At 41.2% G+C, this 27,818-nt stretch overlaps 1 protein-coding gene and 1 long non-coding RNA gene across 5 annotated transcripts in view; one reads left to right on the forward strand and one right to left on the reverse strand.

Annotated features, from left to right (window-relative positions):
- The window catches only part of LOC120516801, a 36,046-nt gene extending 26,177 nt beyond the window's left edge, over positions 1 to 9,869 (reverse strand). For both annotated transcript variants that reach the window (XR_005630919.1, XR_005630918.1), the window contains exons 1-2: positions 9,606 to 9,869; positions 4,854 to 5,037 (exon numbers count right to left, since the gene is read on the reverse strand). This is a non-coding gene — a long non-coding RNA (uncharacterized LOC120516801). The remainder of the gene's footprint in view (positions 1 to 4,853; positions 5,038 to 9,605) is intronic.
- Positions 9,870 to 9,961: 92 nt separating this feature from the next.
- The window catches only part of ubr2 (ubiquitin protein ligase E3 component n-recognin 2), a 64,838-nt gene continuing 46,981 nt past the window's right edge, over positions 9,962 to 27,818 (forward strand). For all 3 annotated transcript variants that reach the window (XM_039738738.1, XM_039738740.1, XM_039738739.1), the window contains exons 1-6: positions 9,962 to 10,071; positions 15,830 to 16,089; positions 22,669 to 22,747; positions 23,140 to 23,250; positions 26,042 to 26,172; positions 27,018 to 27,156. In XM_039738738.1, the coding sequence (XP_039594672.1) occupies positions 9,991 to 10,071; positions 15,830 to 16,089; positions 22,669 to 22,747; positions 23,140 to 23,250; positions 26,042 to 26,172; positions 27,018 to 27,156 (801 nt within the window). In that variant the 5' untranslated portion in view covers positions 9,962 to 9,990. The remainder of the gene's footprint in view (positions 10,072 to 15,829; positions 16,090 to 22,668; positions 22,748 to 23,139; positions 23,251 to 26,041; positions 26,173 to 27,017; positions 27,157 to 27,818) is intronic.

The raw sequence follows: 27,818 nt of genomic DNA on the forward strand, positions 1-27,818 counted from the left end.
GGGAGGCTCAAAATCAAAAGTACCAGTCAGTATGTGGTGTGGCCACCAGCTGCTTGAAGTACTGCAGTGCATCTCCTCCTCATGGACTGGACCAGATTTGTCAGTTCTTGCTGTGAGATGTTACCCCACTCTTCCACCAAGGCACCTGCAAGTTCCTGGACATTTCTGGGGGGAATGGCCCTAGCCATCGATCCAAATCGATCCCACTCCAGGGTACAGGCCTCGGTGTAACGCTCATTCCCTCGACGATAAACACGAATCCGTCCATCACCCCTGGTGAGACAAAACCGTGACTCATCAGTGAAGAGCACTTTTTGCCACTCCTGTCTGGTCCAGCGAAGGTGGGTTTGTGCCCATAGGTGGCGTTGTTGCTGGTGATGTCTGGTAAGGACCTGCCTTACAACAGGCCTACAAGCCCTCAGTCCAGCCTCTCTCAGCCTATTGCGGACAGTCTGAGCACTGATGGAGGGATTGTGTGTTCCTGGTGTGACTCGGGCAGTTGTTGTGGCCATCCTGTACCTGTCACGCAGGTGTGATATTCAGATGTACCGATCCTGTGCAGGTGTTGTTACACGTGGTCTTCCACTGCGAGGATGATCAGCTGTCTTTCCTGTCTCCCTGTAGCGCTGTCTTAGGCGTCTCACAGTGCGGACATGGCAATTTATTCAGCAGTCCTCATGCCTCCCTGCAGCAGGCCTAATGCACGTTCACGCAGATGAGCAGGGACCCTGGGCATCTTTCACAGTCGGTAGACGAGTCTCTTTAGTGTCCTGCGTTTTTAGAACTGTGACCTTAAATGCCTACTTTCTGTAAGCTGTTAAGGTCTTAACGACCATTCCACAGGTGCATGTTAATTAATTCATTATGGTTAATTGAACATGCATGGAAAACATTGTTTAAACCCTTTACAATGAAGATCTGTAAAGTTATTTGGATTTTTAAAACATTATTGTTGAAATACACAGTCCTGAAAAGGGTCAAATATAACACAAGTTTCTTTTTTTTGCTGAGTATATCTATATATCTCTATCTATATATACAGTACAGGCCAAAAGTCTGGACACACCTCCTCATTCAATGTGTTTTCTTTATTTTCATGACCATTTACATTGGTAGATTCTCACTGAAGGCATCAAAACTATGAATGAACACATGTGGAGTTATGTACTTAACAAAAACCAAAAATCCTGGTGAAATAACTGAAAACATGTTTTATATTCTCGTTTGTTAAAATGACCTAGCCACCCTTTGCTCTGATTACTGCTTTGCAAGTTATCTCAGTTATTGCCATTCTCTTTTTCACACAGGGCCATGAGCTTCAACAGGTAGTCACCTGAAATGGTTTTCACTTCACAGGTGTGCCTTATCAGGGTTATTTAGTGGAATTTCTGGCTTTATCAATGGGGTTGGGACCAGCAGTTGTGTTGTGCAGAAGTCACGTTAGTTGGGCGATCATTTATTTTTCAACAGGACAATGACCTCAAACACACCTCCAGGCTGTGTAAGGGCTACCTGACCAAGAAGGAGAGTGATGGAGTGCTGTAAATGGTCATGAAAATAAAGAAAACACATTGAATGAGGAGGTGGGTCCAAACTTTTGGCCTGTACTGTATATATATATATACATATATATATATATATATACACTGTGAGTGGAAAAAAAAACACACTAAAATATTTTTCATCACATCTTCAACAATAGTTGGCTGATTTACTTAATGTTTGATACAAAGTGTATGTAATATGTTTTCCAACAACAGTTGTATTAATTACTCACAAGTTTATACAAGGTTCCAAATTTTATCAAAATCGGCCGACTATTGTTGAAGATGTGATGAAAAACATTTTGGTGTGTTTTTTTTCCACTCACAGTGCATATATATATATATAAAATACTTTTTAAAAACCATGCTTATATTAAGTTAAAAAGTGTACTAAAAAGTACAATTAAGTCTCTCATACATCACTCGTAAAATAAAAGCTGGGTGCTTTTGCTAAGATTTTAAGAAGTGTTTTTTGAATGTTGATTGATGAAAAGCACCCACACTTATTTTTTATATATACTGTATATTATTTTCAACTTTTTAGTCTTGGGCCGGACAGACACACACACTTCCACACGTAGACGTTTATATACAAGATGCTTAGGTTCAAAAGTGGAAGTACACTACACTGAATAAAAACTGAATTTGTGTAGTGTTTCTTTTTGACTTTGCGTCATTACCAAGCATTTTATGTTTTATATTACGCATGCTTACGTTAAGTTTGTCTCCCCGTCATGTTTTGTAGGCCCTCTGCGATGTCGATGTTGCCTGTTGTGTGTTACTCTTATGCACTCTCATGCACGCTCAACCTACCTGGAAAGGGGTCTCTCTTTGAACTTATTTTTTTCTCCAGCCTTTGGAGTTTTTTTTGTTTTTTCTGTCCACCCTGGCCATCGGACCTTACTCTTATTCTATGTTAATTAATGTTGACTTATGTTTATTTTTATTGTGTCTTCTATTTTTCTATTCTTCATTTTGTAAAGCACTTTGAGCTACATTTTTTTGTATGAATATGTGCTATATAAATAAATGTTGATTGATTAATTGATTGAACCGCCTTTCCCGAGGTTTCTTCCATTTTTCCCTACAAGGTTTTTATTGGGAGTTTTTCCTTGTCTTCTCAGAGAGTCAAGGCTGGGGGGCTGTCAAAAGGCAGGGCCTGTTAAAGCCCATTGCGGCACTTCCTGTGTGATTTTGGGCTATACAAGTATAAACTGTATTGTATTGTATTGTACTATGTGTTGTGTTATTGTTGCTGCTTGTTTGTTTGACTTTTCTGCCAACAGCAAGTGAACTGCATGTCCAGTTGGGTTGAGGTCAGTTGACTGACTTGGCCTTTGAAGAATCCTCCAGTACTTGATTTGCGGTCACTGTACATTTCGGCTCATTGTCCGTCTGTACTGTGAAGAGTTCACACAGTATCAGTTTTGCAGCATTTGGCTGAATCTGAGCAGACAGTAGAGCCCTGGACACTTCAGAATTCATCCTCAATAAGCGCCAGTCACTGACTTACATCAGCAGCCATGCAGGATCATGCCATAAACCTGTCTCCACTATGTTTCACAGATGATGTGGTATTCATTGGACCATGAGCCGTTTCTTCTCTGCTCCACACTCTTCTCTTTCCAACATTCTGGTAAATATTGATCTTAGTTTCCTTTGTCCAAACAAAAGTGTTCCAGAACTGGACAGGCTTTTAAAGGCGCTTTTCCACTGCATAGTACGGCACAGCACGGTTCAGTACAGCTCACCTTTGTTCGGCTCAGTTCGGCTCGGTTTGCGTTTCGACTGCACTTTAGTACTGCTTTAGAGTGGGCGGGATTATTCACGTGTCGTTATAGTTGGCGCATCTACTGCCGTGACACCGTGGAACTTTTACAACAACACGCAGACAACGACAACACTTTAGCTCGACGACGCGCAAGGGTAAGCATCTAAAAAAAGCACATCACTAGCTAACTTTTATCACTGTTGCAAAGCATAAAATGAACTTAACTGCCAGTGTAACATTAAAATGCTGATTCTGTATATTACAGATCTTCCACATTTTGCAAAAAAGTCACCGCAACAGACCATCTGTTTGGACATTTAACCGTGCTTCAGAGTGGTGGGATGTGATTGTTCCCGGTTTTACAAACACTCAGTGGCTGGAGAACTTTCGAATGTCTGAAGAAACATTCATCCACTTATGCAACAAACTGCGTCCAGCGATGGAGAGATGGGACACAAACGTCCGCGTGTGTGTACCTTTAAAGAAAAGAATAGCCAGTGACGCAGTAATGACGATTTTCTCCGGCCAATCAGTGACCAGCAGAGTTTACACGTCACGTTTTGGTAACGGTTCGGCGCGCTTGGAACCTCGGCTGAGGTGGTACTAAAAAAAGGACCAGGTACCAGGTACTGTTCCCAGTGGAAAACCCCCAAAAAGTGAGCTGAACTGAACCGTGTCGTGCCGTACTATGCAGTGGAAAAGCGCCATAATAATGTTTTCTATGCATGAGACCTACCAGTGGGTTGCACATTGTGGTAAACCCTTTGTCTTTACTTTCATGAAGTCTTCTCTTGATTGTCGACTTTGGCAATGACAGGTCTACCTCCAGGAGAGTGTGCTTGGTTTGGATAAATGTTGTGAAGGGGGGTCTTCTTCACCAAGGACAGAATTCTGCAATCATAAAGCACAGTTGTATTCTGTGGTTCTCCAGGCCTTGTGGTGTTGCTGAGTTCACCCGTGTGTTCCATCTTTTTTAAGAATCTACCAAATGGTTGATCTGACCACTCCTTGTTTTTCTGCTATCTCTCTAAAGGGTTTGTTTTGTTTCCTCTCCCAAATGATGGCCTGTTTTTACTTGCATGGACATCTCTTTGGACCTCATATTCAGAGCTCACAGTGGCGGCTTTTAAATGCGAATTCCACGCTTGGACTCAATTCCAGACCTTTTACCTGCTTACTAGTTAATGAAATAATGAGGGACCTGATCCCACCTGGCTAGGGAACAGCTTGCCAGTCCAATATCCAAATACTTTTGAGCCCCTGAAAATGGGGGAGAGGGTGTCTAAGCAGAAAAATGGCTGTCATTCCTAAGTGGTTCATAAAATAGTTTGGATAAAATGCTTAAATTAAAGCTGAAAGTCTACACTTCAATGACATAATAATTGCTTAACTTTAAATGCATTGTAGTGGTGTACAGAGCCAAAATTATGAAAATTGTGTCACTTATGAATCTGACTGTATGCTCTTCTCTGCCCAAAAAACTGGATCCATTAAAGTTTGCATATCGCTTCTGTATCTCCAAAAATGATAACGTTTACCTGAATGGAGAGTCAGTCACAATGATGTCAGGACAACAGTCTTCTCCGGAGTGTCAGCAAGACAAAGGAGTTGATTGGAGACTTTGGGAGTAAACAGCAAAGGCACTACCAGTGTTAAGTACACTCAGGTGGAGAGGGTAGGTTGTTTCAAATACCTCGGTGCCCACATCATGGAGGACCTAACCTAGACCAAGCACAATGACACCTTGGTGAAGAAGGCACAACAGTGTCTTTCCCACCTCAGAGACCTTAGGCTGTCCTTGAAGATACTGAAAAACTTCTACATGTCCACCATGAAAAGTACTGTAATTATTAAAGCCTGGTTTGAAAACAGCATCTAGTATGACCAGGGGTGTCACAAGCTTAAGAAGTTATTAGGGACTTAGCCCTCCCTCTGATAATGTTATTAGTCCAACCAATATGTTGGATGAACATGGAGGTTGTACCCGTGAGTTTTTGCTCAAGAGTGGGGGTGTTTCTCCACTTCAGTGGAGTTTAAGTGCAGACGGAGAGATGGGAGGCATTCTCCATGGAGGTGTCACGCATGAATGTATATTAGAAACACAGACTGGCAGGAAGAGGGGCCTGGGCTATTGACAACCAAGGGATAGATGTCCTAAGATCATGGGATGGGGTGGGGTGGGCGTGGGCTTTAAAGATTGGGGTTAAAGCCCCAGAAGCCCACCCCCACCCCAATGATGCCAGTAAGCAGAACCACAAGAGGGTGTTACAGTCAGATGAATACATCACTGGTTGTGCATTTTCTAACTTCCACAACATCTACTGTATACCAAGAGATGCTGGATCAGGGTACAGAGAGATGCCACCCATCACAACAATGGCCTCTTCTCTGTGCCGCCTGAAGACCAGTTTAGAGAGACTGAGGAGGAACCTCCGTTTACGGTCCATCCACATCCTAAGTGAGGTCTCTGCCTACAGCTACCTGGGGCTCTATTGTAATATAATGCACACTACTGCTCTCATTGTACATGCAGATTTTTGCTTTACGCCCCACCACACCATAACCTATCATATTTGGGGGAGGAGTGAAACCTTTAGAATCGTCAAAAACTTTGATCTCTGGTTTTTGATGGATTGTCATGTTTAAACATTTATATCTCGATGATGGGTGTGTGTGTCTGTCTGTCTGTCTGTATGTCACGATTTCTTGAGGATGGTCTAGAGCTAAAATGGCTGGACGGAAAAATACCAAAGTCGAAACTTATGCCTGTTATAAGATGACAAAATGCTGATTAGTTTTTGTGCCAAATCATGCAAGAGAAAGGGACACTCTAGAGGAACCTGCAAATACCATAATTCTGCTATTAATTATTAATTCTTCAATTGCTATTGTAATGACCTATTTTACGATCAGAAAGATCAGCATTAGACCGGTAAATAATTACTGAAATGTCATATAATAGATGGGGTAACTTGGTTCCTAGGGCACAAAGCCTACTGACGCTCACGTCTGAATTTTTGATATTTATAGGGTCTTATTTATTACTAGCTGTTCTCCGCGGCTCCACCTATATAGCAGTGAAACAGGACAAACTTTAAAAATCAATAAAAAAATATGTCATTCTGACCAAGCGGAAGGAAGGTACGCTCCAACATCAAACATTGGCAGTGTATCTGATCGTGTTCAGCTCTGACAGGAGAGCGTCCCCTGTGTGGGGAGAAAAGTACGTAGCCATGATATCTCTGGCAATCAGCAGCTACCCTCTAAAACACACGTAGCTGTGATCTTGCTCTCGAAAACGTGAAACATTACTCCTTAACAATCTGTAGATGATATTGCCTGTTGAGCAAACAGGTATCACTAGCTAAGCGGAGGCAAGGTACGCTCCAACACGGGGCAAGAGGCAGAGCGACTTTAATGGAGGCTGGTGAGTGAATGAGGAGGGCCCCACCCCTTCCCCTCAGCCTCTCTGTCAGATTCGCACGAATAAATAGGTACTGAAAGCAAACTATGTTACTTAGTGCGATAACATAAGTCACAAAATCAACTGGAATGCTCAAGCAAATTATAGAAAAAAAAACAGATCTAAATCTGACGTTGGATTTTATATATATATATATATATATATATATATATATATATATATATATATATATATAAACATCTGTCTGTCTGATTTTCACGAGAGAACTGCTTAACGGATTTAGATCGGGTTTTTTTCTAGAATTTGCTTGAGCATTCCGGTTGATTTTGCGACTTCTCTCATCGCGCTAAGTATCACAGCTTGCTTGCGGTGCCGATGTATTTGCGTGAATCCGAGAGAGACGCAGCGGGCTGAGGCCCCCCTCACTCACGCGCCAGCCTCGGCGCATATCTTACATCCGCTTAGCTGGCGAACGACAAAACTACTTAACGGATTGAGATCAGGCTTTTTTTCTAGAATTTGCTTGAACATTCAAGTTGATTTTGCGACTTCTCTCATCAAGCTAAGAATCATAGTTCGCTTGCAGAGCAATATAAACTGCTCAAAAAAATTAAAGGAACACTTTGAAAACACATCAGATCTCAATGGGAAAAAGAAATCCTCCTGGATATCTATACTGATATAGACTGGGTAATGTGTTAGGAACGAAAGGATGCCACATCGTTTGATGGAAATGAAAATGATCAACCTACAGAGCCCTGAATTCAAAGACGCCCCAAAAATCAGAGTGAAAAAATGATGTGGCAGGCTAGTCCATTTTGCCAAAATTTAATTGCAGCAACTCCAAATTGTACGCAGCACTTTGTACGGCCCCTGTGTTCTTGTATACATGCCTGACAACATCGGTGCATGCTTCTAATGAGATGACAGATGGTGTTGTGGGGTATCTCCTCTCAGATCTGGACCAGGGCATCACTGAGCTCCTGGACAGTCTGAGGTGCAACCTGGTGGCATTGGATGGACCAAAACATAATGTCCCAGAGGTGTTCTATTGGATTTAGGTCAGGAAAGTGTGGTGGCCAGTCAATGGTATCAATTCCTTCATCCTCCAGGAACTGCCTGCATACTCTCACCACATGAGGCCAGGAATTGTCGTGCACCAGGAGCCACTGTACCAGCATAGGGTCTGACAATGGGTCCAAGGATTTCATCCTGATACCTAATGGCAGCCAAGGTGCCTTTGTCAAGCCTGTAGCGGTCTGTGTGACCCTCCATGGATATGCCTCCCCAGACAATCATTAACCCACCACCAAACTGCTCATGCTGAATGATGTTACAGGCAGCATAATGTTCTCCATGGCTTCTCCAGACCCTTTCACTTCTGTCACGTGCTCAGGGTGAACCTGCTCTCATCTGTAAAAGCACAGGGCACCAGTGGTGCATCTGCCAATTCTGGTATTCTATGGCGAATGCCAATCGAGCTGCATGCTGCTGGGCAGTGAGCTCAGGGCCCATTAGAGGACATGGGGCCCTTGGGTCACCCTCATGAAGTCTTTCTGGTTGTTTGGTCAGAGACATTCACACCAGTGGCCTGCTGGAGGTCATTTTGTAGGGCTCTGGCAGTGCTCATCCTGTTCCTCCTTGCCCAAAGGAGCAGATACTGGTCCTGCTGATGGGTTATGGACCTTCTATGGCCCTCTCCAGCTCTCCTAGAGTAACTGCTTGTCTCCTAGAATCTCCTCCATGCCCTTGAGACTGTGCAGGGAGACACAGCAAACCTTCTGGCAATGACACGTATTGATGTGCCATCCTGGAGAAGTTGGACTACCTGTGCAACCTCTGTAGGGTCCAGGTATCGCCTCATGCTACCAGTAGTGACACTGACTGTAGCCAAATGCAAAACTAGTGAAGAAACAGTCAGAAAAAATGAGGAGGGAAAAATGTCAGTGGCCTCCACCTGTTAAACCATTCCTGTTTTGGGGGTCATCTCATTGTTGCCCCTCTAGTGCATCTGTTGTTAATTTCATTAACACCACAGCAGCTGAAACTGATTAACAACCCCCTCTGCTACTTAACTGACCAGATTAATATCCCATAAGTTTCATTGACTTTATGCTATACTCTGATTAAAAAGTGTTCCTTTAATTCTTTTGAGCAGTATATTTGCGCTAATTCGAGACAGGGAAGGGGGAAGCGTGACATCGGGAGTAGGGAGCCAGGCAGGGCCCTCATCGCTGTCCTGTTTCACTTCTATGCAGGCAGACCCGTGGGGGACATCTAGTGTGTGTGGGTGTGTGTATATTGGTTTACTGTCTTTTATATTCTTCCAATTCATGGTCTTGGAGCTTTGCAACTAAGCATTTCACTACATACTATACTGTGTGTATAATTGCATGTGACAAATAAAGTTGAATTTGATTTGAAAATGAATGAAACGATGTGTATAATGATCATTGAAAGGGCTGTGTATAAAAAAATACTAACTGATCAGAAAGAGGCACTACCGGAGACTCAATATGCAGGCAGTGTGGTGCAGTGTACTTTGGATTTCAAACCTTGAGGTTGTGAGCTCAAATCCCGCTACTGACACTGTGCGACCCTGAGCAAGTCACTTGACCTGCCTGAGTCCAATTGGAAAACCAAAAGAAATGCAACCAATTGTATCATAAATGTTCTAAGTCACCTTGGATAAAGGCGTCATCCAAATAAGCAAATGTCAATATGAAAATCACAAGTACATTTCAAAGGTACTAGTTTTAAAAAATGCAAAGCATGGTGCAATTTTAAGGGCAATTTTAATGGCATAATTCCTTCACCAGCTGGCAGTTAAATATGTAGCAGGCCCCAAGAGAAATAAGTAAGATACCTGCCCCATCTCTGGGGAGACGCCAACAAATAACAGCAGCCTTCTTTAAAGAGTGAGAGCTCGTTCGGGCAGACACATTATAGACTAGTGACCGTAAATAGCCGGGCTGGACAGCAGCCGTTTTCTTCCAATCGCATATGCGCCGAGTCCATTCGCTCGTCCCCTTGCACTCCTTCTAGTTGAGACGCTTCCATTCCGTTGTAAAGGCGGCCGTCTCTGACTTTACTGCCATTTACAGGTGAACAGCGATTCAATTTGCATGTATGCCTGGGCGTTGTCCAATAAAAACACTCGTTGTGGCCGGTGAGACCCCGCCTACACCTTTGCGCGACAGCAAGGCGGAAGCGGCTCGAATGTTTTGTTTCCTCTTCCTGTTTCAAGAAAAATGGCGGCGGAGGCTGCTGGAGAAGTAGGGACGTTTTTAACTGGTGGCCTGCTGGATTTCTCTCCGAAAGACACTTCGCTGGTAGGGAGCCTTCGCGTGCGCCTGTCGTGTTGCGGAGATTGACTCAGACCGCGTGTGGGGCCCCGTGGTTTCTTCGGCGCTGCTGTTCGTCACGGGGCTTCTGAGGGTTGTTATGTTTGTAGTTTGCTACATTGTTTTTATTGTTATTTTGTCATGGAAGTGAAACAATCCCTGCCTTACTTTTATATCCAAATAGTATCATTACGTGTGAAGGTAGTGCCTTTATAAAGGGATGACGTTTTCGTTCACTATATCATTGTTTAAGTTGTACATTTTAAAGCCTGCTGATCATGTTTAGGTAGTATCGCTCTGTGCAGACTTCTCGTGCTTAATTCTAAACGTACCGTTTGTGATGAATGTGGATTGTGTTTTGGACTGCAAGTCAACATTTTTTTTTTCTTTAAACGCTTTATCAAAAAAATACGGTACGCTTGTACTCTGTAATTGTCCGAGAAATGCTACCTTATACGAACTGTTGTTCTATTATACAGAGTTCCTCGACCCTGGGGGCGCATTTTCAGGTTGAAGTAAATGGTGTTCGCTTAGACGTCTGCTAGTTTTTATTTAGCCTGCAGCAATACGTAAGACTTGCTGAGCTCTGATGGGTGCTTGCAGCCCGACCCGGTGTGTTAAAATAATGCAGCCTTAGGTAAGGTACATTTGGAAAGCACCAACACCACCACCAGGCATAACACAAAAGCACATTTAACATACGGTACATCTTGTTTTACAGGTACGGCGCTTTCTCAGAACGTCCGGGCAGGTGGGTCGCACCCAAAACATGCCAAACAACTCGGGATCCTGCTCGGCTGTACTTTCACCTCCCTCTTACACATTCGACAATGCTTCAATGGGATCGACAGTCACTCTGTCTGCTTGCACTTATGATTTTTCTTAAATATTCCAATTTTTAAGCAAGAATAAAAATGACCTTTTTCCATGCGAGTAGAGATTGAGAATCTAAGGATGGCTAGATGTAGTGTGTGGCCCACTTGACTTCACCTTCAAACAGATGATGACCATTTCTTCTGTTACAACATAGCTTTGTTTTACATACGGTATTTTAACAGACTTACCATTTAAGGTGTCATAAGTGTGACACCCTGGCTAGCTTTGGCACACCTGCCTTTTTCCTTATGCTGCAGGAATATGTTGTGGCCCTTGCAGATTCTAAGCTTGACTAAACTGATGAAATATAAGTAGGCAGTGATATAATGTATACACATAACTATATTTAAAATAGGTATCATAATGGGGGGGGCTAATCCTGTTAATTACAAAAAAAAAAAAAAGTGTGGATACCTTCTATAACAGTTTTACGCTCCCCTTAGTTATGTAGATTTTTCTGTAACCTTATCTAAGTACTTCTGGTCACATTAATAGTTTTTGCCACATGTATACAATATGTTTATCTCAATTGATAAGAATGAGTAGGTTGTGTCTTTTATTTTTATTTTTTCTTTCATTCATTCAAATTGACTTGCAGATAGGAAGATATTTAATGTGACCAAACAAATGTTACCGGACAAATGATGTTGAAAACTCAGGCTAATCAGACATCTGTGCTGTCAGTCTTCAAAAAAGAAAAGGACTCTATTCACAAAAGCCAGATCAGATATGAAAATAATGGCATTAATATGCCCTGAGCAAAGAGGAATAAATTAAAATATCATTTAATGTTTTGTTTCATTCAAATTTCACCCTTGGTACAAGACGTTCTAGCTAGCTACCCATTTTTTTTTTTAAACTGTTTCATTGAAGGTAACCAAATACAAATTTCAATTAAAATTAAGACAGTGTAAAATTCTGTGGTTCTCCCTGTGTGTTTTATGCTCAATATTTTCAGTTGGTAAGTGTGCATACACTGTATGTTGGTAATGTATAATTATGTATGCGGATGTGTGTTACAGTGGTGTGAAAAACTATTTGCCCCCTTCCTGATTTCTTATTCTTTTGCATGTTTGTCACACAAAATGTTTCTGATCATCAAACACATTTAACCATTAGTCAAATATAACACAAGTAAACACAAAATGCAGTTTTTAAATGATTATTTTTATTATTTAGGGAGAAAAAAAATCCAAACCTACATGGCCCTGTGTGATAGATAGATTGATGGATGTAAGGCACTATATAATAGATAGATATATAGATAGATAGATGTAAGGCACTATATAATAGATAGATGGATGGATGGATGTAAGGCAGTATATAATAGATAGATAGATAGATAGATAGACTACGGTCGGCTGGCACCTTGCCCGGGGTTTGCTTCCTGCCTTGCGCCCTGTGTTGGCTGGGACTGACTCCAGCAGACCCACATGACCCTGTAGTTAGGATATAGCGGGTTGATAGATAGATAGATAGATACAGTGGTGTGAAAAACTGTTTGCCCCCTTCCTGATTTCTTATTCTTTTGCATGTTTGTCACACAAAATGTTTCTGATCATCAAACACATTTAACCATTAGTCAAATATAACACAAGTAAACACAAAATGCAGTTTTAAATGATGGTTTTTATTATTTAGGGAAAAAAAAATCCAAACCTACATGGCCCTGTGTGAAAAAGTAATTGCCCCCTGAACCTAATAACTGGTTGGGCCACCCTTAGCAGCAATAACTGCAATCAAGCGTTTGCGATAACTTGCAATGAGTCTTTTACAGCGCTCTGGAGGAATTTTGGCCCACTCATCTTTGCAGAATTGTTGTAATTCAGCTTTATTTGAGGGTTTTCTAGCATGAACCGCCTTTTTAAGGTCATGCCATAGCATCTCAATTGGATTCAGGTCAGGACTTTGACTAGGCCACTCCAAAGTCTTCATTTTGTTTTTCTTCAGCCATTCAGAGGTGGATTTGCTGGTGTGTTTTGGGTCATTGTCCTGTTGCAGCACCCAAGATCGCTTCAGCTTGAGTTGATGAACAGATGGCGGACATTCTCCTTCAGGATTTTTGGTAGACAGTAGAATTCATGGTTCCATCTATCACAGCAAGCCTTCCAGGTCCTGAAGCAGCAAAACAACCCCAGACCATCACACTACCACCACCATATTTTACTGTTGGTATGATGTTCTTTTTCTGAAATGCTGTGTTCCTTTTACGCCAGATGTAACGGGACATTTGCCTTCCAAAAGTTCAACTTTTGTCTCATCAGTCCACAAGGTATTTTCCCAAAAGTCTTGGCAATCATTGAGATGTTTCTTAGCAAAATTGAGACGAGCCCTAATGTTCTTTTGCTTAACAGTGGTTTGCGTCTTGGAAATCTGCCATGCAGGCCGTTTTGCCCAGTCTCTTTCTTATGGTGGAGTCGTGAACACTGACCTTAATTGAGGCAAGTGAGGCCTGCAGTTCTTTAGACGTTGTCCTGGGGTCTTTTGTGACCTCTCGGATGAGTCATCTCTGCGCTCTTGGGGTAATTTTGGTCGGCCGGCCACTCCTGGGAAGGTTCACCACTGTTCCATGTTTTTGCCATTTGTGGATAATGGCTCTCACTGTGGTTCGCTGGAGTCCCAAAGCTTTAGAAATGGCTTTATAACCTTTACCAGACTGATAGATCTCAATTACTTCTGTTCTCATTTGTTCCTGAATTTCTTTGGATCTTGGCATGATGTCTAGCTTTTGAGGTGCTTTTGGTCTACTTCTCTGTGTCAGGCAGCTCCTATTTAAGTGATTTCTTGATTGAAACAGGTGTGGCAGTAATCAGGCCTGGGGGTGGCTACATTGAACTCAGGTGTGATACACCACAGTTAGGTTATTTTTGAACAAGGGGCAATTACTTTTCACACAGGGCCATGTAGGTTTGGATTTTTTCTCCTAAATAATAAAACCATCATTTAAAAACTGCATTTTGTGTTTACTTGTGTTATATTTGACTAATGGTTAAATGTGTTTGATGATCAGAAACATTTTGTGTGACAAACTTGCAAAAGAATAAGAAATCAGGAAGGGGGCAAATAGTTTTTCACACCACTGTAGTTATCAAGATAGTACATATAGGATTAGAGTTTTTTTATAGAGTATTAATGATATCCTTATGAACTGGTGGGATAATTTTAAGCCCCCAGCTAAGTAACTGTCCTGGTGCAGCTGATAAAGAACAATGCAGGATAGAAGGAAATGGTGACAGTTCTGAATTCTTAAGTGACACTGATAATGTAGTATTTAATATACTGAATATAGAAGATGGCAATTAAAATTCAGAGGAAACTAAAAGATGTTTTTGTTCCAGACAGTAAAAAGAAACCCATTCTTAAGAAATTGATAGAAATTGACTAAACAGGGTCTATCCATCCATTATCAAACCCGCTATATCCTAACTACAGGGTCACGGGGGTCTGCTGGAGCCAGTCTCAGCCAACACAGGGCACAAGGCCGGAAACAAACTCCGGTCAGGGCACACACACACACACACACGCACACACCAGGGACAATTTAGAATCGGCAATGCACCTGACCTGCATGTCTTTGGACTGTGGGAGGAAACCCACGCAGACATGGGGAGAACATGCAAACTCCACGCAGGGAGGACCGGGAAGCGAACTCGGGTCTCCTAACTGTGAGGCAGCAGCACTACCACCGCGCCACCCACTAAACAGGGTGAATATCTTAAATATTTTTCAGTAGTTTGAGATTTCTATTATGAGAGAACTTTATAGTAACACCTAAGTTTTGGTGTCGTGTCATTGTTTTTCTGTATATGTTGTGACAGATAGGGGGGAGCTATCTCTCCCTTGAACCCCTGTCCACGACTCCAGACACCAGGTAAAAGTCCAAATGGTGACTTTATTTAAATGCCACAGTGCACAAAGCACCCTCTCCTCCACAATACTCATATAAATCACTATTACAAATGCAAAAAATAATCCTCCTCTCCCAGACGCGTTGCCACCCCGCCCAGCTCGCCGTCTGGGAGCTCCCACAGTCCTTTTATATTCCCTGACTCGGAAGTGTTCCTAGTCCATGTGATCCTGTATCACTTCCGGGTCAGGTAAAAAGTTCTTTTCTTCATCCCCGGAAGCCTGTCGCTCTTCCTTTGACGAACTTGCGGGTTATAGGGCACAAAAAAGTCTTCGGTCCTCCGTGCAGCTCCCTCTTGCGGCCCCTGTGGTATCCAGCAGGGCTGAGGATAAAAACTACAAAGTCCATGACTCCCTGCTGGTCTCCGGGGCACCTCCATACTGCAGGGAGGGCGCCATCTGGCGGCCTGGGGGTATTGACCGGGATGACAAGCCGGCCAAATATCACAATGTTTATAGATAGATAGATAGATACTTTATTAACCTCAAGGGGAAATTCACATAATCCAGCAGCAGTATACTGATACAAAGAAACAATATTAAATTAAATAGTAATAAAAATGAAAAAAAATAATAATAAATAAATATTTGAAATATAAATAAAACTAATATAAAAAAGAATACAGGTAGGACTTGAAACAGAATGCCTCTTTCTTACAGTTGGACATTCTACTATCTGCATTGTTGTTTAGACCAGCATGAAGATTGTCTTTTTTAACTATTAAATATGACATATCGCCTCTGTTTTCTTTCACAATTTAACTTTTTCATGAGGATGGGCTTTTGTGGGCCTTTAACAGCCATGAGACTGATCCACTAGGGAAAAAAATGTTTTTTCAAGGTTGTCTTCAGATTGCCAATATTTTCTTGGCTGGCAGTCAGTAAGCCAGTTAGAGATCTAGTATATACAGCAGCTTTGCATGCATATACAATGTAACAGTTTGTTTTTGCTAACAAATTACAGATATGGCTGCAAGCTGAAGACCTTTTGTCAGATGTTTACTTGCACCTGGCATGTTACGTGCCAAAAGTTTATTGCCTGGGTCCAAACCCAAATCCTCAGAGCGAGGACATTTTAACACAGCACCTTCTTCTTGGGCCCATGGAATGGTATCTTTGTGGGGAGGATCCTGCCACAGGCTTTGCCAAACTAGAGCAGGCTAGCAAGCCATCCCATCTCTGTGGACGTGTTTTCAAGGTAGGAGAGCCGACCTACTCTTGCAGGTAAGTTGAAGTCCTTGACTCTGTATTGGTTGTCTGTGTTTGCTTATCTAGATTTTCATCAGATGCTTTTAACTTTAGAATGTGTAGGATTAAGAAAAAGATGGACAATTCATATGATCATAGACTTCCATGCCTTACACAGTGAGTGATTGTGGTATCATATCAGTTTCTAGTCTGGGCCCAGTGCTGGCCTGAGAAGATGTTTAAAATGGTATTGGGTCTGGATGTGCTTGTTCAAGCAACGTTTAGTCTTCAACTTTTAACCATCCTGTCATCCTTCTGTTACTGAACCTCCTTTTTCCAGGTCAGCGTTGTGGTGGTCTGTAACGTGTCATCCCTTTTGAGACCAGTTTAATTCAGTGTCACAGGGGCTGGAGTCTCATTTAGCGTTGTTGTGCTAATTAATAGAAATCAGCTCTGGAAGTATTTATTGCATGTCCATTGCACACTGACTCGTGTGCAGTACAGACAATTTGGTATTGCCCATTTAACCCACTGTGCATAGGTTTAACACGTTCAAGAAAAACTCGCAGCAAAGTTTTCAAAGTTACTGGGACAGAATCTGAGACTTTTTCTCCTGGAGCTGTGAAGTAGCAGCACTAACTACTGCTCCATCCATTTTAGTTCTTTCTCCTGGTACTCTAGCATTCCTTCTTTTTCCAAAAATGTGCGCGTTTTATAGTGATTCTCAGTTGGCCTCGTAAGTATGTGGGTATGTGTTTGAGCGTACACCACTTTGGGGCCAATGCACACCTACAGTCATTTGCACAAGGGTAGCTTACAGTTGTGAATTAACCTATCATGTATACTGGGGCATTTAAGAGATACCAGTTAATCTGCCATGCACATCATCAAGATGTTCAAGGAAGACTGAAGTTCTAAAGGAGAGCCATCCTACGAAACAAAGGGGGCATATGCAAAGCTTTCATAGATGGCAAATGGGCCCTAAGCATCCAGCTATTGTACCACAGTGCTACTGTTTGTTTAGTAGCATTGTGTTACAATTTTCCAGATTTCCTAGTTACTGGTTTGGGAAAGAAGCATTTTTCCATTTTATTTATTTATGCCCATTACATAGTCTGCTAGGATTAAATAAATGGTATATTTATGTAATGGTGGTCCAGTAGTTGTTTAAAACAGCTAGATAGTTCAGTAAGTGTTTTGGTGTCATTTATAGAATTAGATGTATTCTGTGCTGTAATGCTTGCATTCACTTTACTTTAGTACCACATCAATACACGGGATTTGATTATTCAAGCATATCAATTAGAAATGCATTTTTTTGTTGTTGTTATAATTCAGTAATCACAATATAAAGTGTTATCCATAGAAAAGACGCACATAGTTATACTCTAATTTGGTCACATCTTGTGTGTATCTATATACAGGGTGCGCACAAAGTCCGTATACCCCTATCTTTTGGAGGATTTTGAAAACACGTTTCGATTGCAGGAGCTGCAATAAATCGCGTACTCGTCCGAGAACATAACTTTTTCCTTCTCAGCATTTGTTGTAAATTGGTGCAGCATCAGATCACAAGCTTCCTGACGTCTGTCCAAGTCGGCATCTGATATCTCGTTAACGTGCAATGGACGCCAACATTTCACTTGCAAGTCCTGTTTGATGTGTTTTTGCATTGTCGATTCCGCTATTCCCAACTCGGCAGCACGTTACCGAGTGGATTTAATTGGGGATCATTGGACAGACTCTGCCACATCTGCACATGTTTCATGCCTTGTGGATGGTCTTCCACTTTGCGGCGCATCTCGGACGCTGCCCGTTGCAAAAGCCGCCTTCTCCCACTGCAACAACGTCCTCTTTGTCGGCGATGCCTTCCCAAAACGCACAACAAAGTCATCCATGACATTTTTGATCGATTTCCCAGTAACGGGCTGCTCATGAACCCACACAGTCGCCACCAAATGCTCCTCGATCGTGAAAACACTTGTGTCACCCATCGCTTCGTCTTGGAACGACCACCACGTTGTTGCGATTTCTTGAGCGGCAGCAGGTGGTAGCACCAGACAGGATGTCGGAAACACACCTCGAAATACCAGGAAGACTTGGGCTGATGTCCACAGGAACCAAATTGTCATGGTTATTCCTGTAAATGCTCCCTAAAGATAGGGGTATACAGACTTTGTGCGCACCCTGTACAATAATTATCCTCTGTCATGGGTGTTTCACATCCAGAGGTTGTTTCTTCCTTGGGCCCAACACTGCTGAGTTAGGTTCAAATTGAGAAATTGTGCTGGAAATCTTTTATTTCAGTGCATATTATGAAGTGTTATTTTTGAGAGAGTCCTGCTGTACAAGTAAGGTCATTTATCTACAATCACTAGTTACTCTCATTTAGATTTGAAGATCAATTTCATGAACGGTTTTGGGTTCATCATTATAACTGTCATTTAACAAGACAATTTGGCAACCGACAGTACATACCAGGGCTGTGGAGTCGGTAAATAAATGCTCCGACTCCTTAGTTTCTAAATCTCCCGACTCCGACTCCTCTGTATGTATATACTATGCTAATGTATTTTCTACATCCATTGAAGGAAAGGAATGCAACATACATGTCATTTCACCACAGAACTACTGGCTAGGAAGCCAACACTCTACTATAATGCCAGATTAAAGACAAACACAATGAAAACAAGGTTTTGTTTATTTTTTTTTTTAAACAAGCGTCTGGATAGTAATAGCAGGCATACAAATCGGGAACAGGAAATGTATTGGTTCAAAAATACAAACCACATTCTTTGTCTGCTGCAGTGGCTGTCTCCTCTGTCAGCCAGCCGGAAGTTTAGTGCATTGTGTCACTCACCGGCCAGCTGATCGGCATAACGAGCCTCTGCTGGAGACAGGTAGGGAGATCTGTGTTCTCGGCTCCTTCGGCCCCCTTCACTGGCGCATAGCGAAGGGGAGCGATGGAGCTGAGAACACACCAGATGATTTTTCAGGCGTTTGACGCGTGATGACTCGTTGAACGGCCGAAAAATCGGCAGTGCATCTGTAAATGTATGGGGGGCTTTAGGCTCGGTTCACAGTTCCCTGTAACAGTGGAACACGACACAATGGAAAGCGGTGCCGCACCTTACCTGTGCATTACATCCCATATAGTGACGCATACAGTCAATGAAAAGCATGCTTCATGGTTACTTGACATGTTCGTTTTGTGGTAACATTATGCACTGCATGCATTGGGCTTTATTCTTACAGCAGAGAAGTAGTTCATTATGACTGTTTGTGAATTGGGACATTTCAACTTACTTTTTTAATTCCCATTTAAATTTAGTAGGAGTCGGTTAACTTTTTGCCGACTCCGACTCCAGGTACCCAAAATTGTCTCAGACTCCACAGCCCTGGTACATACACTACTAGTGTTGTAAGACAAGAAACATAAGAGTATTTTTTTTTGTATCTGGAATCATAAGATTCAAGATATTCATTGTCAATGAATATTATCATAGAGGATTGTTTTTTTTTTCTTTCCTTTTTTAGTTTTATTGATTTTATTAAAATCAAATAACATTCCATACACAACTCAAGTTTTACAAAAAATAGGTTATAAACAAATCAACCCCCGTCCCTGAGAAAGAGAGCTGGGCCAGCAGTGTAAAAGTTTATGCTAATAATAAGTGAATAGACAAATTAGTTAATCTATATATATATAAAAGCCAAATATCACTCACTCATCATGAAATTTCCTGAACCATGAGGACTTGGGATTTGAAGTTTGGAATGTAGGTTACCTTTGGCCCATAAGTGCTCACTTAGAAACATTTTTAAAAATTTTGTGGTCCAAGCACGAAATTTCTTATTTTAGACCCATTTGTACGTCTGTCCGCTTTTCATGAAAGAACTACTTAATGGATTTAGGTTGTTTGTTTTTTTTTTCTATTATTTGCTTGAACTTTCCGTTGATTTTGCGACTTTCTCATTATTGCTCGAAGAATCATAGTTTACTTGCAGGAGCGATATATTTGTGCTAATCCGAGACAGAGGCTGTGGGCCGAGGGGAGGAGGAAGAATGACGTCAGGAATAGAGAGCTGAGGGGAGAGAACCTACATGCTCAATTTAAATGCCTGTTCTAAAATATTATTGATTAGATCCTGCCAGGTTTTGAAAACGTTTTGTACAAATCTTTTAAGTGCGAATTTGATTTTTTCCAGTTTCAAATAGTATAGAACATCAGTTTGCTCACTGACTTAAAAGTGGTGAGTTAGGATTCTTCCAATTGAGCAAGGTAAGTCTACATGCCAGTAGTATAGTAAAGGCAATTACAGCTTGTTTGTCCTGGAGAATTTTCTTTGTGGTGATTAGGATGTGATTAACACTTGATATTTGCATGTCTGTTTATCATGTGCCTTTTTTTCTCATTTACTGTATTTGTTGACTTTATCAAATACAAAAGTGAAACGGGTTTCTGTCTTTCAAATAGAGATCACAATAGCAAGCGACCTCCTTTTTGGTATCCAAGTACATGGCAAAAACAAGCTGTCTACTAACTGCTGAAAAAGTGTGAAGCTAAATGTTATACTCCCAGACAAATGCCTGCAGTTCTAAATGTCTAATAACCCGGCTTGCGCTCTATTGATTCTTTGCCATTTTCATAGGAATTTTCTTCACTACTATATTAGTAAATGCGTAAATGCTATTTTAAATAAATAAATGTGTAGAACTGTAGAAAGAACATTATCAGTAGCCAGATTGAATATATACCACCGTTTAGGGGCTACTCGGCGAAAAGACAACTCGGCATCCTCGACATCCTTTACCAGTTACGTAATAGTTAGGTTCAAAGAGATTTTTTTAATGATATTTAAATGACAATGTAGGGCGCCGGAAAATCCACAGAATCACCTGCTTTATTAGAGTTCCAATATGTTGAGAGTAAAGATATTCCTTAAGCAGTACTCGCAGGACACCTTTTGTATTCTAAATAACGTTATCATGCGATTACAATCAGTACAATTTATGTAAAGGATTAGCAGTTTTGGTTTAGAAGATAATGTAAGATAGAGTTTGTACCATCTGCAGAATAAGGTTTGTCATCAATTATATAAATTTACTAGCCATGTGCGCCCAACTACGTTGCACGTGTTAAAGTTGTCTGTGAAGGGCTCCCTGTTTAAACGCGGCTGTCAGTCGTGAACTGGGCCCTTCGTGCACAGCATTATGATTTTTTATAAGGGAAACAAAATTACAAAAGAAAACCCTTGGACATTGATTGGATAGGAACGGCCTACTCGGAATCACTGTCCGAATAGTAATTATGTGGTGGTGTAGGAGCATTTCTGCTTCTGTCCGTTCACAGTCCATCTCGTTTTCACAACGCTGTCGTTTCCTCTCACGATGTCTTCTCAACCTTTCTCCAATCTCGCAGGTTGCTTTGTGGCAATCCAAAGAGTAAGGCAATATACACGGAGCAATGGTTATAAAAGGGGGACACATAGGTATCCAGGCTCTTTAAAGCATAAATAGAGATCACTTCACTGACATGTGAGCAAGCCACGGTACAACGTAACAATAATAATTTCTGGAACGTGCTGTTACATTGTCGTTCATTTTACCCACTGTCTTTCTTTCATTCATATGTTACGTAGGCACGTACCTTTTATCTTCGGCAATCTCATTCTCTAACCAGGCCTCAGGAGCTAACCAGCGTAACACTGTCCACCACCCCTTTCGTTATTCCGGCACATTGTTGACATCCGTGAGTAACAACAACGTACTAAACTGGAAGGTGGTCTACGCATGTGTGGAATTCGCGGACAAACAAAGATCAAGATCTCTCTAGTTAATTTAAAGCACAACAATTTGTTTAGTTTGAATGTCTGTGTTTTGAGGTGTGACTGGCGTACTACAGTCTTCAGTAGTATAAGCCTGGAGGAGATTCTTAATGCAATGCCTATGTTTTAGCTGTCTCTCTACTGCCATCTAGTGCTTCTTCTAATTCATTCGCGGACAAACAAAGATCAAGATCCAAATGAAGATTATATATGGAGATTTTCAACATTATATCATGTTGTCATTTAAATTTAATTAAAAAATCTCTTTGAACCTAACTATTGCCTAACTGGTAAAGGATTTCACCAGGTTGACTGTCGTCCAGTTGCCACTGAACCATACACCACACATGACCTTTCAAATTAATTGGGTGATGAATATAATATCTGAAATAAAACATCTGTAAAACATTATGACAAAGCTCTTAAATGTAACACCATATTGCAGAACAATTCCTGCTACGGGCTATTCAAATTTTATGCCTTGTTTGTGTTTTTTGGAAGTAGGAGTCTTGGAAAATTGTACTCTACATAATGGGAACTGACTATTGCATATGTAATTGTGTTTTTCAGTGAATATGTACTTGACATATCTTTAAACGCTATAAAGTTCATATTTGGTAATGCAGTCAAAAAAGTAAATATGAAAGAACTGAATGTAATTTGTCAGAATGTGTTTAATATTTAAAAAAGAAGCCGAACATCTGCTTTGCGGAAGACTGCAATATTTGTACTGTCTAATGGTGCATTTCATTCCCTGATTTCCCTGTAACTTTTTGCACTCCACAGAGACTGTGCATCAGACCCAACCTGTGTCTTGTGTATGGAGTGTTTCCTTGGAAGCATCCATAAGGACCATCGGTACAGAGTAAGTAAGCGGCTTGTAGAATCCTGCTTTATTGCATTTAATATGTAGTGAACCTGAAAATAGTGTTCACATTGGATTACTCATCACAAATCTGTATACAAATTGATATTAGGTAAATTCCAGGATTTTATAACACTAAAAACATACAGTGATTTATATTTATGCAACAGCTGTTGTGGTTGCATTGTATCTTTTCCAGCAGAGCTTCTATTACAATTATTCATTTTATCAGTGGAGACTGCTGTAAGGACCGAATATAATAGGCCCCAACATCACTGCCGTTATGATAAATTATTTGTACATTATTTTGTTCAGTCCAAACCTGTTTTTGGAGCTAGAAGCTGGAGGTGAAGCATACCATGTATTTTGTACACTAATTACTTGTTTTCTAGATGACAACCTCGAGTGGTGGAGGCTTCTGTGACTGTGGTGACACTGAAGCATGGAAAAAAGGCCCTTACTGTCAGAAGCACATGCTCAACAAGAGCAACATATCTGAGGAAGTGAGTGCTTATGCTGGTTTGATTTGTCTAGTTCTCACTGTAAATGAAAGCTTTAGCTGTAGTGTGAGAGGACAGGAGAACTTAGCAGTGCCTTTTTGGGTGTACAAAAGGCAACTATAGAAATCATAGACGTCCACCCAGAAGAGCTGCTGTGAAATCTCAGAGCCTTTTTTATACTGACCAGCGCTTTAGTTTATCAGAATGGCCCTGAATATAAAGCCTTACATTTAAACTGGTATTTGTTATATTGCCTTGTTGAGTGTAGCTTGTTATGGTAATTTAGTGTAACCTCTGAGTGCTTTTAATTGACTTCCAAGTATCTGTAAGACTTGTATTTAATTTGAGGCAAAGTCCTCAAGAGAAATATACTTTAGGAGAAAGTTGCATTAAAAAAAGTTAAATCAATAGTGCAGTTTTAAAATGCAAAGTATGAAAAAACTGCCTCATCAAATTTAAAAATACAAACTGGCTAAGAGATTAGTGCACAAAATGGCAGATCAAAGCTCAGTGTCTCTTTTAGAACTCGTAGCTAATTACTCCCATGCCCTCTGTGGTCAGCGGACAGTTCATGTCTTTATAAGCTGCTGTTGCTTGTGGCATTTGTCTCATTGTGCTTATGGTTCATTTACTGACAGAGTTAGGTTGTACTGTAAGAAAACCGACTTGGGGAAACATGAAATACAGTATTTTATTTTACTTGTGAGATTAAGTTGAACAGATATATGGTAGCTAAAAGTTTGTTTTGACATTGCGGGCCTGTGCTTGGCAAGCACTTGGTTCTGTGTGAATTAAATAGTGAAGGTTATTCTGATGCTATTGGATTTCTTCTACCAAGTCGTATGCAGAGCACAGCTGTCAGACTGCAATCCTGGAGGATGATTTGTACGAGTCAAGTGTCTCGAGTGCTTTGATGTGGTGCTACTCGGATTATTTTCTTCTGATCTTGTGGAGTTAATGTTGCAGTGTTGAATAGTACTAACGGAATTACTTGCAGTCGTTACTAAACTCCATTTCTAGGCGCTCTCATTGTTTAGTACATTGTCTGTACTCTGATCAATGTATCTTAATCTTTAAACAAGAGTATGTGACATTGCCAGAACAAGTCCTAACGCCATGTAATGTTTTGGCTTCAGTCAGTTTATGAGGTGTTTTAAAATTTTTCTTTTCAGATGCATTTAAGTCAGAGCTGTATGGGTTTTATGGCCGTGTAAAATGTCCACACTATTGTGAAGCAGTTTTGAAACCAATTGGTTATCCAGTATAAGAAGGTGTTCAGTGATGTCACTGGTTATTTTCAGATAGTCTGTATTTATCTCTGCAAGTGTTTGGTTTTAAACCCAACAGCAGCTCATTAAAGTCTGATTTGTCAACTGGGATGGCAACCTTGTAATGCAAATTAGAGTTCACAGTTTGCATTGTGTACCAGGTCAGCTGCAGGATGTGATGGTCTCTTTAGTGTGTTTGGGGAGGTTTGATCATTGGAAGGACACTAGATATAAGTTTAAATTAAGGACTGGAGGCTATGGGGCTGACCAAAGTATACGGGTAACACTTTAGTTTAGCTACTACAAAAACGCATCCATTATTCATTTATCGTTACGTAAGAAAACCTTAACAAATGCTTCTTTTGGTGTTCATAACACTTAGAAGGCATCAGTAAAGTGCCTGCTCATCTCTGTAATGTGGCATTTGATATGCTGGTAACATAGGAACATGAAGGTCTGTATGCAGTATCAACGGGCATACTTTTCACTTACGAGACCTCTGACCATTCCAAACTGAAGTTATTTTAGTAGGCCATGCTTGTAAGTGTTATGGACTCTTTAAAGGGCTGAATTCTTAATGTTTTCTGAAAAGCACACAAAGCAAAGGTCTCGCACATAAATCAACATCAATCTAGGTTACACAGCGATGTGGCTGCTGTTGGCGCCTGTTCGCTGTCTCTGGCAGCTCAAGGGCCAGCAAAAATGTATGGTGAGCCGGCAGCCTGGCTGTCTTCATGCAGCCGGTGGGTAGCAGTACCAGTTGCAGTGTGGTGCAATCTGGTCTGTACCTCTTGTCAATGTAAGTGGCAGAACTCCCATTGCCGTCTGTGCAGCAGCACCACAATCAGCTGGGGACCGATTGGCGAATGCTGGTACCTCACTTTTGTTTTCAAACTCCATCTCCAGATCACTTGCATCAAAATCCGAGTCCAACAGGTCAGCGTCCGACTCAGTCAGAATACGAAAAAAGACACCCACGTAGTTTTTTGCTCTACGCATTCACTTTGGTCTCTCACCACATCCATCCATCCATCCATTTTCCAACCCGCTGAATCCGAACACAGGGTCACGGGGCGTCTGCTGGAGCCAATCCCAGCCGGCACAAGGCAGGAACCAATCCTGGGCAGGGTGCCAACCCACCGCAGCTCTCACCACATGTTGATGCTATTTTAGAGGCTTTTTGCTTTTCGCTAGTCATAGACGTGGAGGAAATAGAGGGCAAATCAACAAAGCTAACTTTCCTTCTAGCAAAGAGAGTCTTAACTAAAACGTAACGGCAAGATTTGTTTCAGTTTACAGCCGATTATTGTCCTCTAACCCTGAATTTCAACAAAAGTCGACATCCACCCTGAGAGAGTTATGGGCTTGTTACATAGAAGTAAATGAATAATAGTTGCATTTTTGCTGTACCTAAACTAAAATGTTACCAGAATATTCAAGTTAGTATAACTTTGAATATGAAATGGGGGGGGGGGGGAGTTACTTAATGTTGTCGGGCCTGGCTTCTGATTGATGATTCTTATTAGGACCCACTGGTTCCGCTGTCTGAGGATATGGTGGCGCGATGCTATAACGTCTTCTCTATCCTGCTGAAGTATGCTGTGGACATGCTGACTTGGGAGAAAGATGATGAACTGCCTACAGGTTTGCAGCCTCTGTAAGTTTACTCTAATAATAATAAATTATTAATAATAATGATGTTCTAGTGTTAAAACGTTTATTCCTGATATTCTAGACTAATTTGGCATAATGTTGCTTATGAAATGTAAAGCTACTAGGTTTGTTTTTCCTTTCAACACACCTCCTTGTTTCCTGCCAGTGTACTTGGAAAAGGGCAAAAACTGCAAGTAATGTTTACCTACAACAGTTAAGTCACAAAAAAGAAGAAATAACGATAAATGTGCATAATTTTCCCATGTGTCATTACATCTACTCTTAACTGAACTTTGTCCAAATCCAAGCCACTTTAAATTTTCTTAAATCCAGAAATCTTATTAGTTCTAAAACTAATAAGACCTAAGATACGGGATTTTAGAAATACGTAATTTCTCATTCTCAGCACCGCTTCCTTACTGTGTTTATCAAGAGCGGGATATAATTGAACAACTCCTGTCATGTTTCTGACTTGTTTTGTTGGCTTTGCAAATCATTTTTTGCTTTTGAGTCACTTTAGAGTTTCCTTTCTCTTTCTGTTCTTATACAGTATTTGACAAGAGTATGGACTTTCTCACTCAAAATAGTTGGCACGTTGCAGTGCTCACAACTTGCATCCCATCCTTTTCCAGCCCATCAGTGAGTCTTATCACAACCATTGACTCATCAGTTAGTGCCAGGGATATAGGGAATATGAAAAAAGTGATAGAATTATCCCATGATACACTGTGCAAAGCTGAAGGTACAAGGTTAGAAGATTGATATGGGAGATGAAGTTTACTGATTTAGGTAGCAGGGGACAAGAAAAACTTGGCAAAGTTGCTTATTTTTGTGTATTTTATGTTTCAGAGAAAAACATGACACCTACTACTGCATGTTGTTTAATGATGAAGTGCATACTTACGAACAGGTGATCTACACACTGCAGAAGGCAGTTAACTGCTCACAGAAGGAAGCTGTCAGCTTTGCTACAACCGTGGATAGAGATGTGAGTGCTTAATTTGGGAAAGCCAGCCTTAAAGCAGCAACTGGTTGGGCTCTCCTAAAAAAGCTTAGATCATGAATGATTTTCTTCTGCATAACTGAATATTGCAACAAAAAAGTTACTGTTTTGTTTTATGATCCTACTTGCATCCTAAAAATTACGAGGGATATCCAGAAAAAAAGGTTACAAGTGCCCTGGAGGGTGCAGGGAATTTTTTTTTTCAAAGGTTGGCATACCTGCGTGTAGGGGGGTCCTAACGGTCAAAATAAGCCCGGGACCGCGTCAGTCAGTTGTGAAATGTCATCACAGCAAGCGAGTTCGTCAACCTCTGCTGAGGCCGTTTGCTCCACCTACCACCGATGCGAGATTCGTTCGGTCATCAAGTTCCTCACTTTGCGTCGCAAATCCGCGGCCGAGATCCATCATCAGCTTGTTGAAACCAAACTGAAAGAATTCTTGGGTGGGAAACGTTTTTCCAACGATGAGGAGGTGAAGGAGACAGTGGAGAAGTGGCTTTCAGAGGTGGAGCGGAGCGTATTCGACGAGGGTATAAAAAAGCTGGTGCCCAGGCTGAAGAAGTGCATCGAAGTTGACGGCGATTATATTGAGAAATAAACACATATTTTGGAACATACCCTGTAAATTTGGTTGAAATATATTCATTT

This window comes from Polypterus senegalus, chromosome 16 (genome assembly GCF_016835505.1).
Source record: "Polypterus senegalus isolate Bchr_013 chromosome 16, ASM1683550v1, whole genome shotgun sequence".
Lineage (NCBI taxonomy): Eukaryota > Metazoa > Chordata > Cladistia > Polypteriformes > Polypteridae > Polypterus > Polypterus senegalus.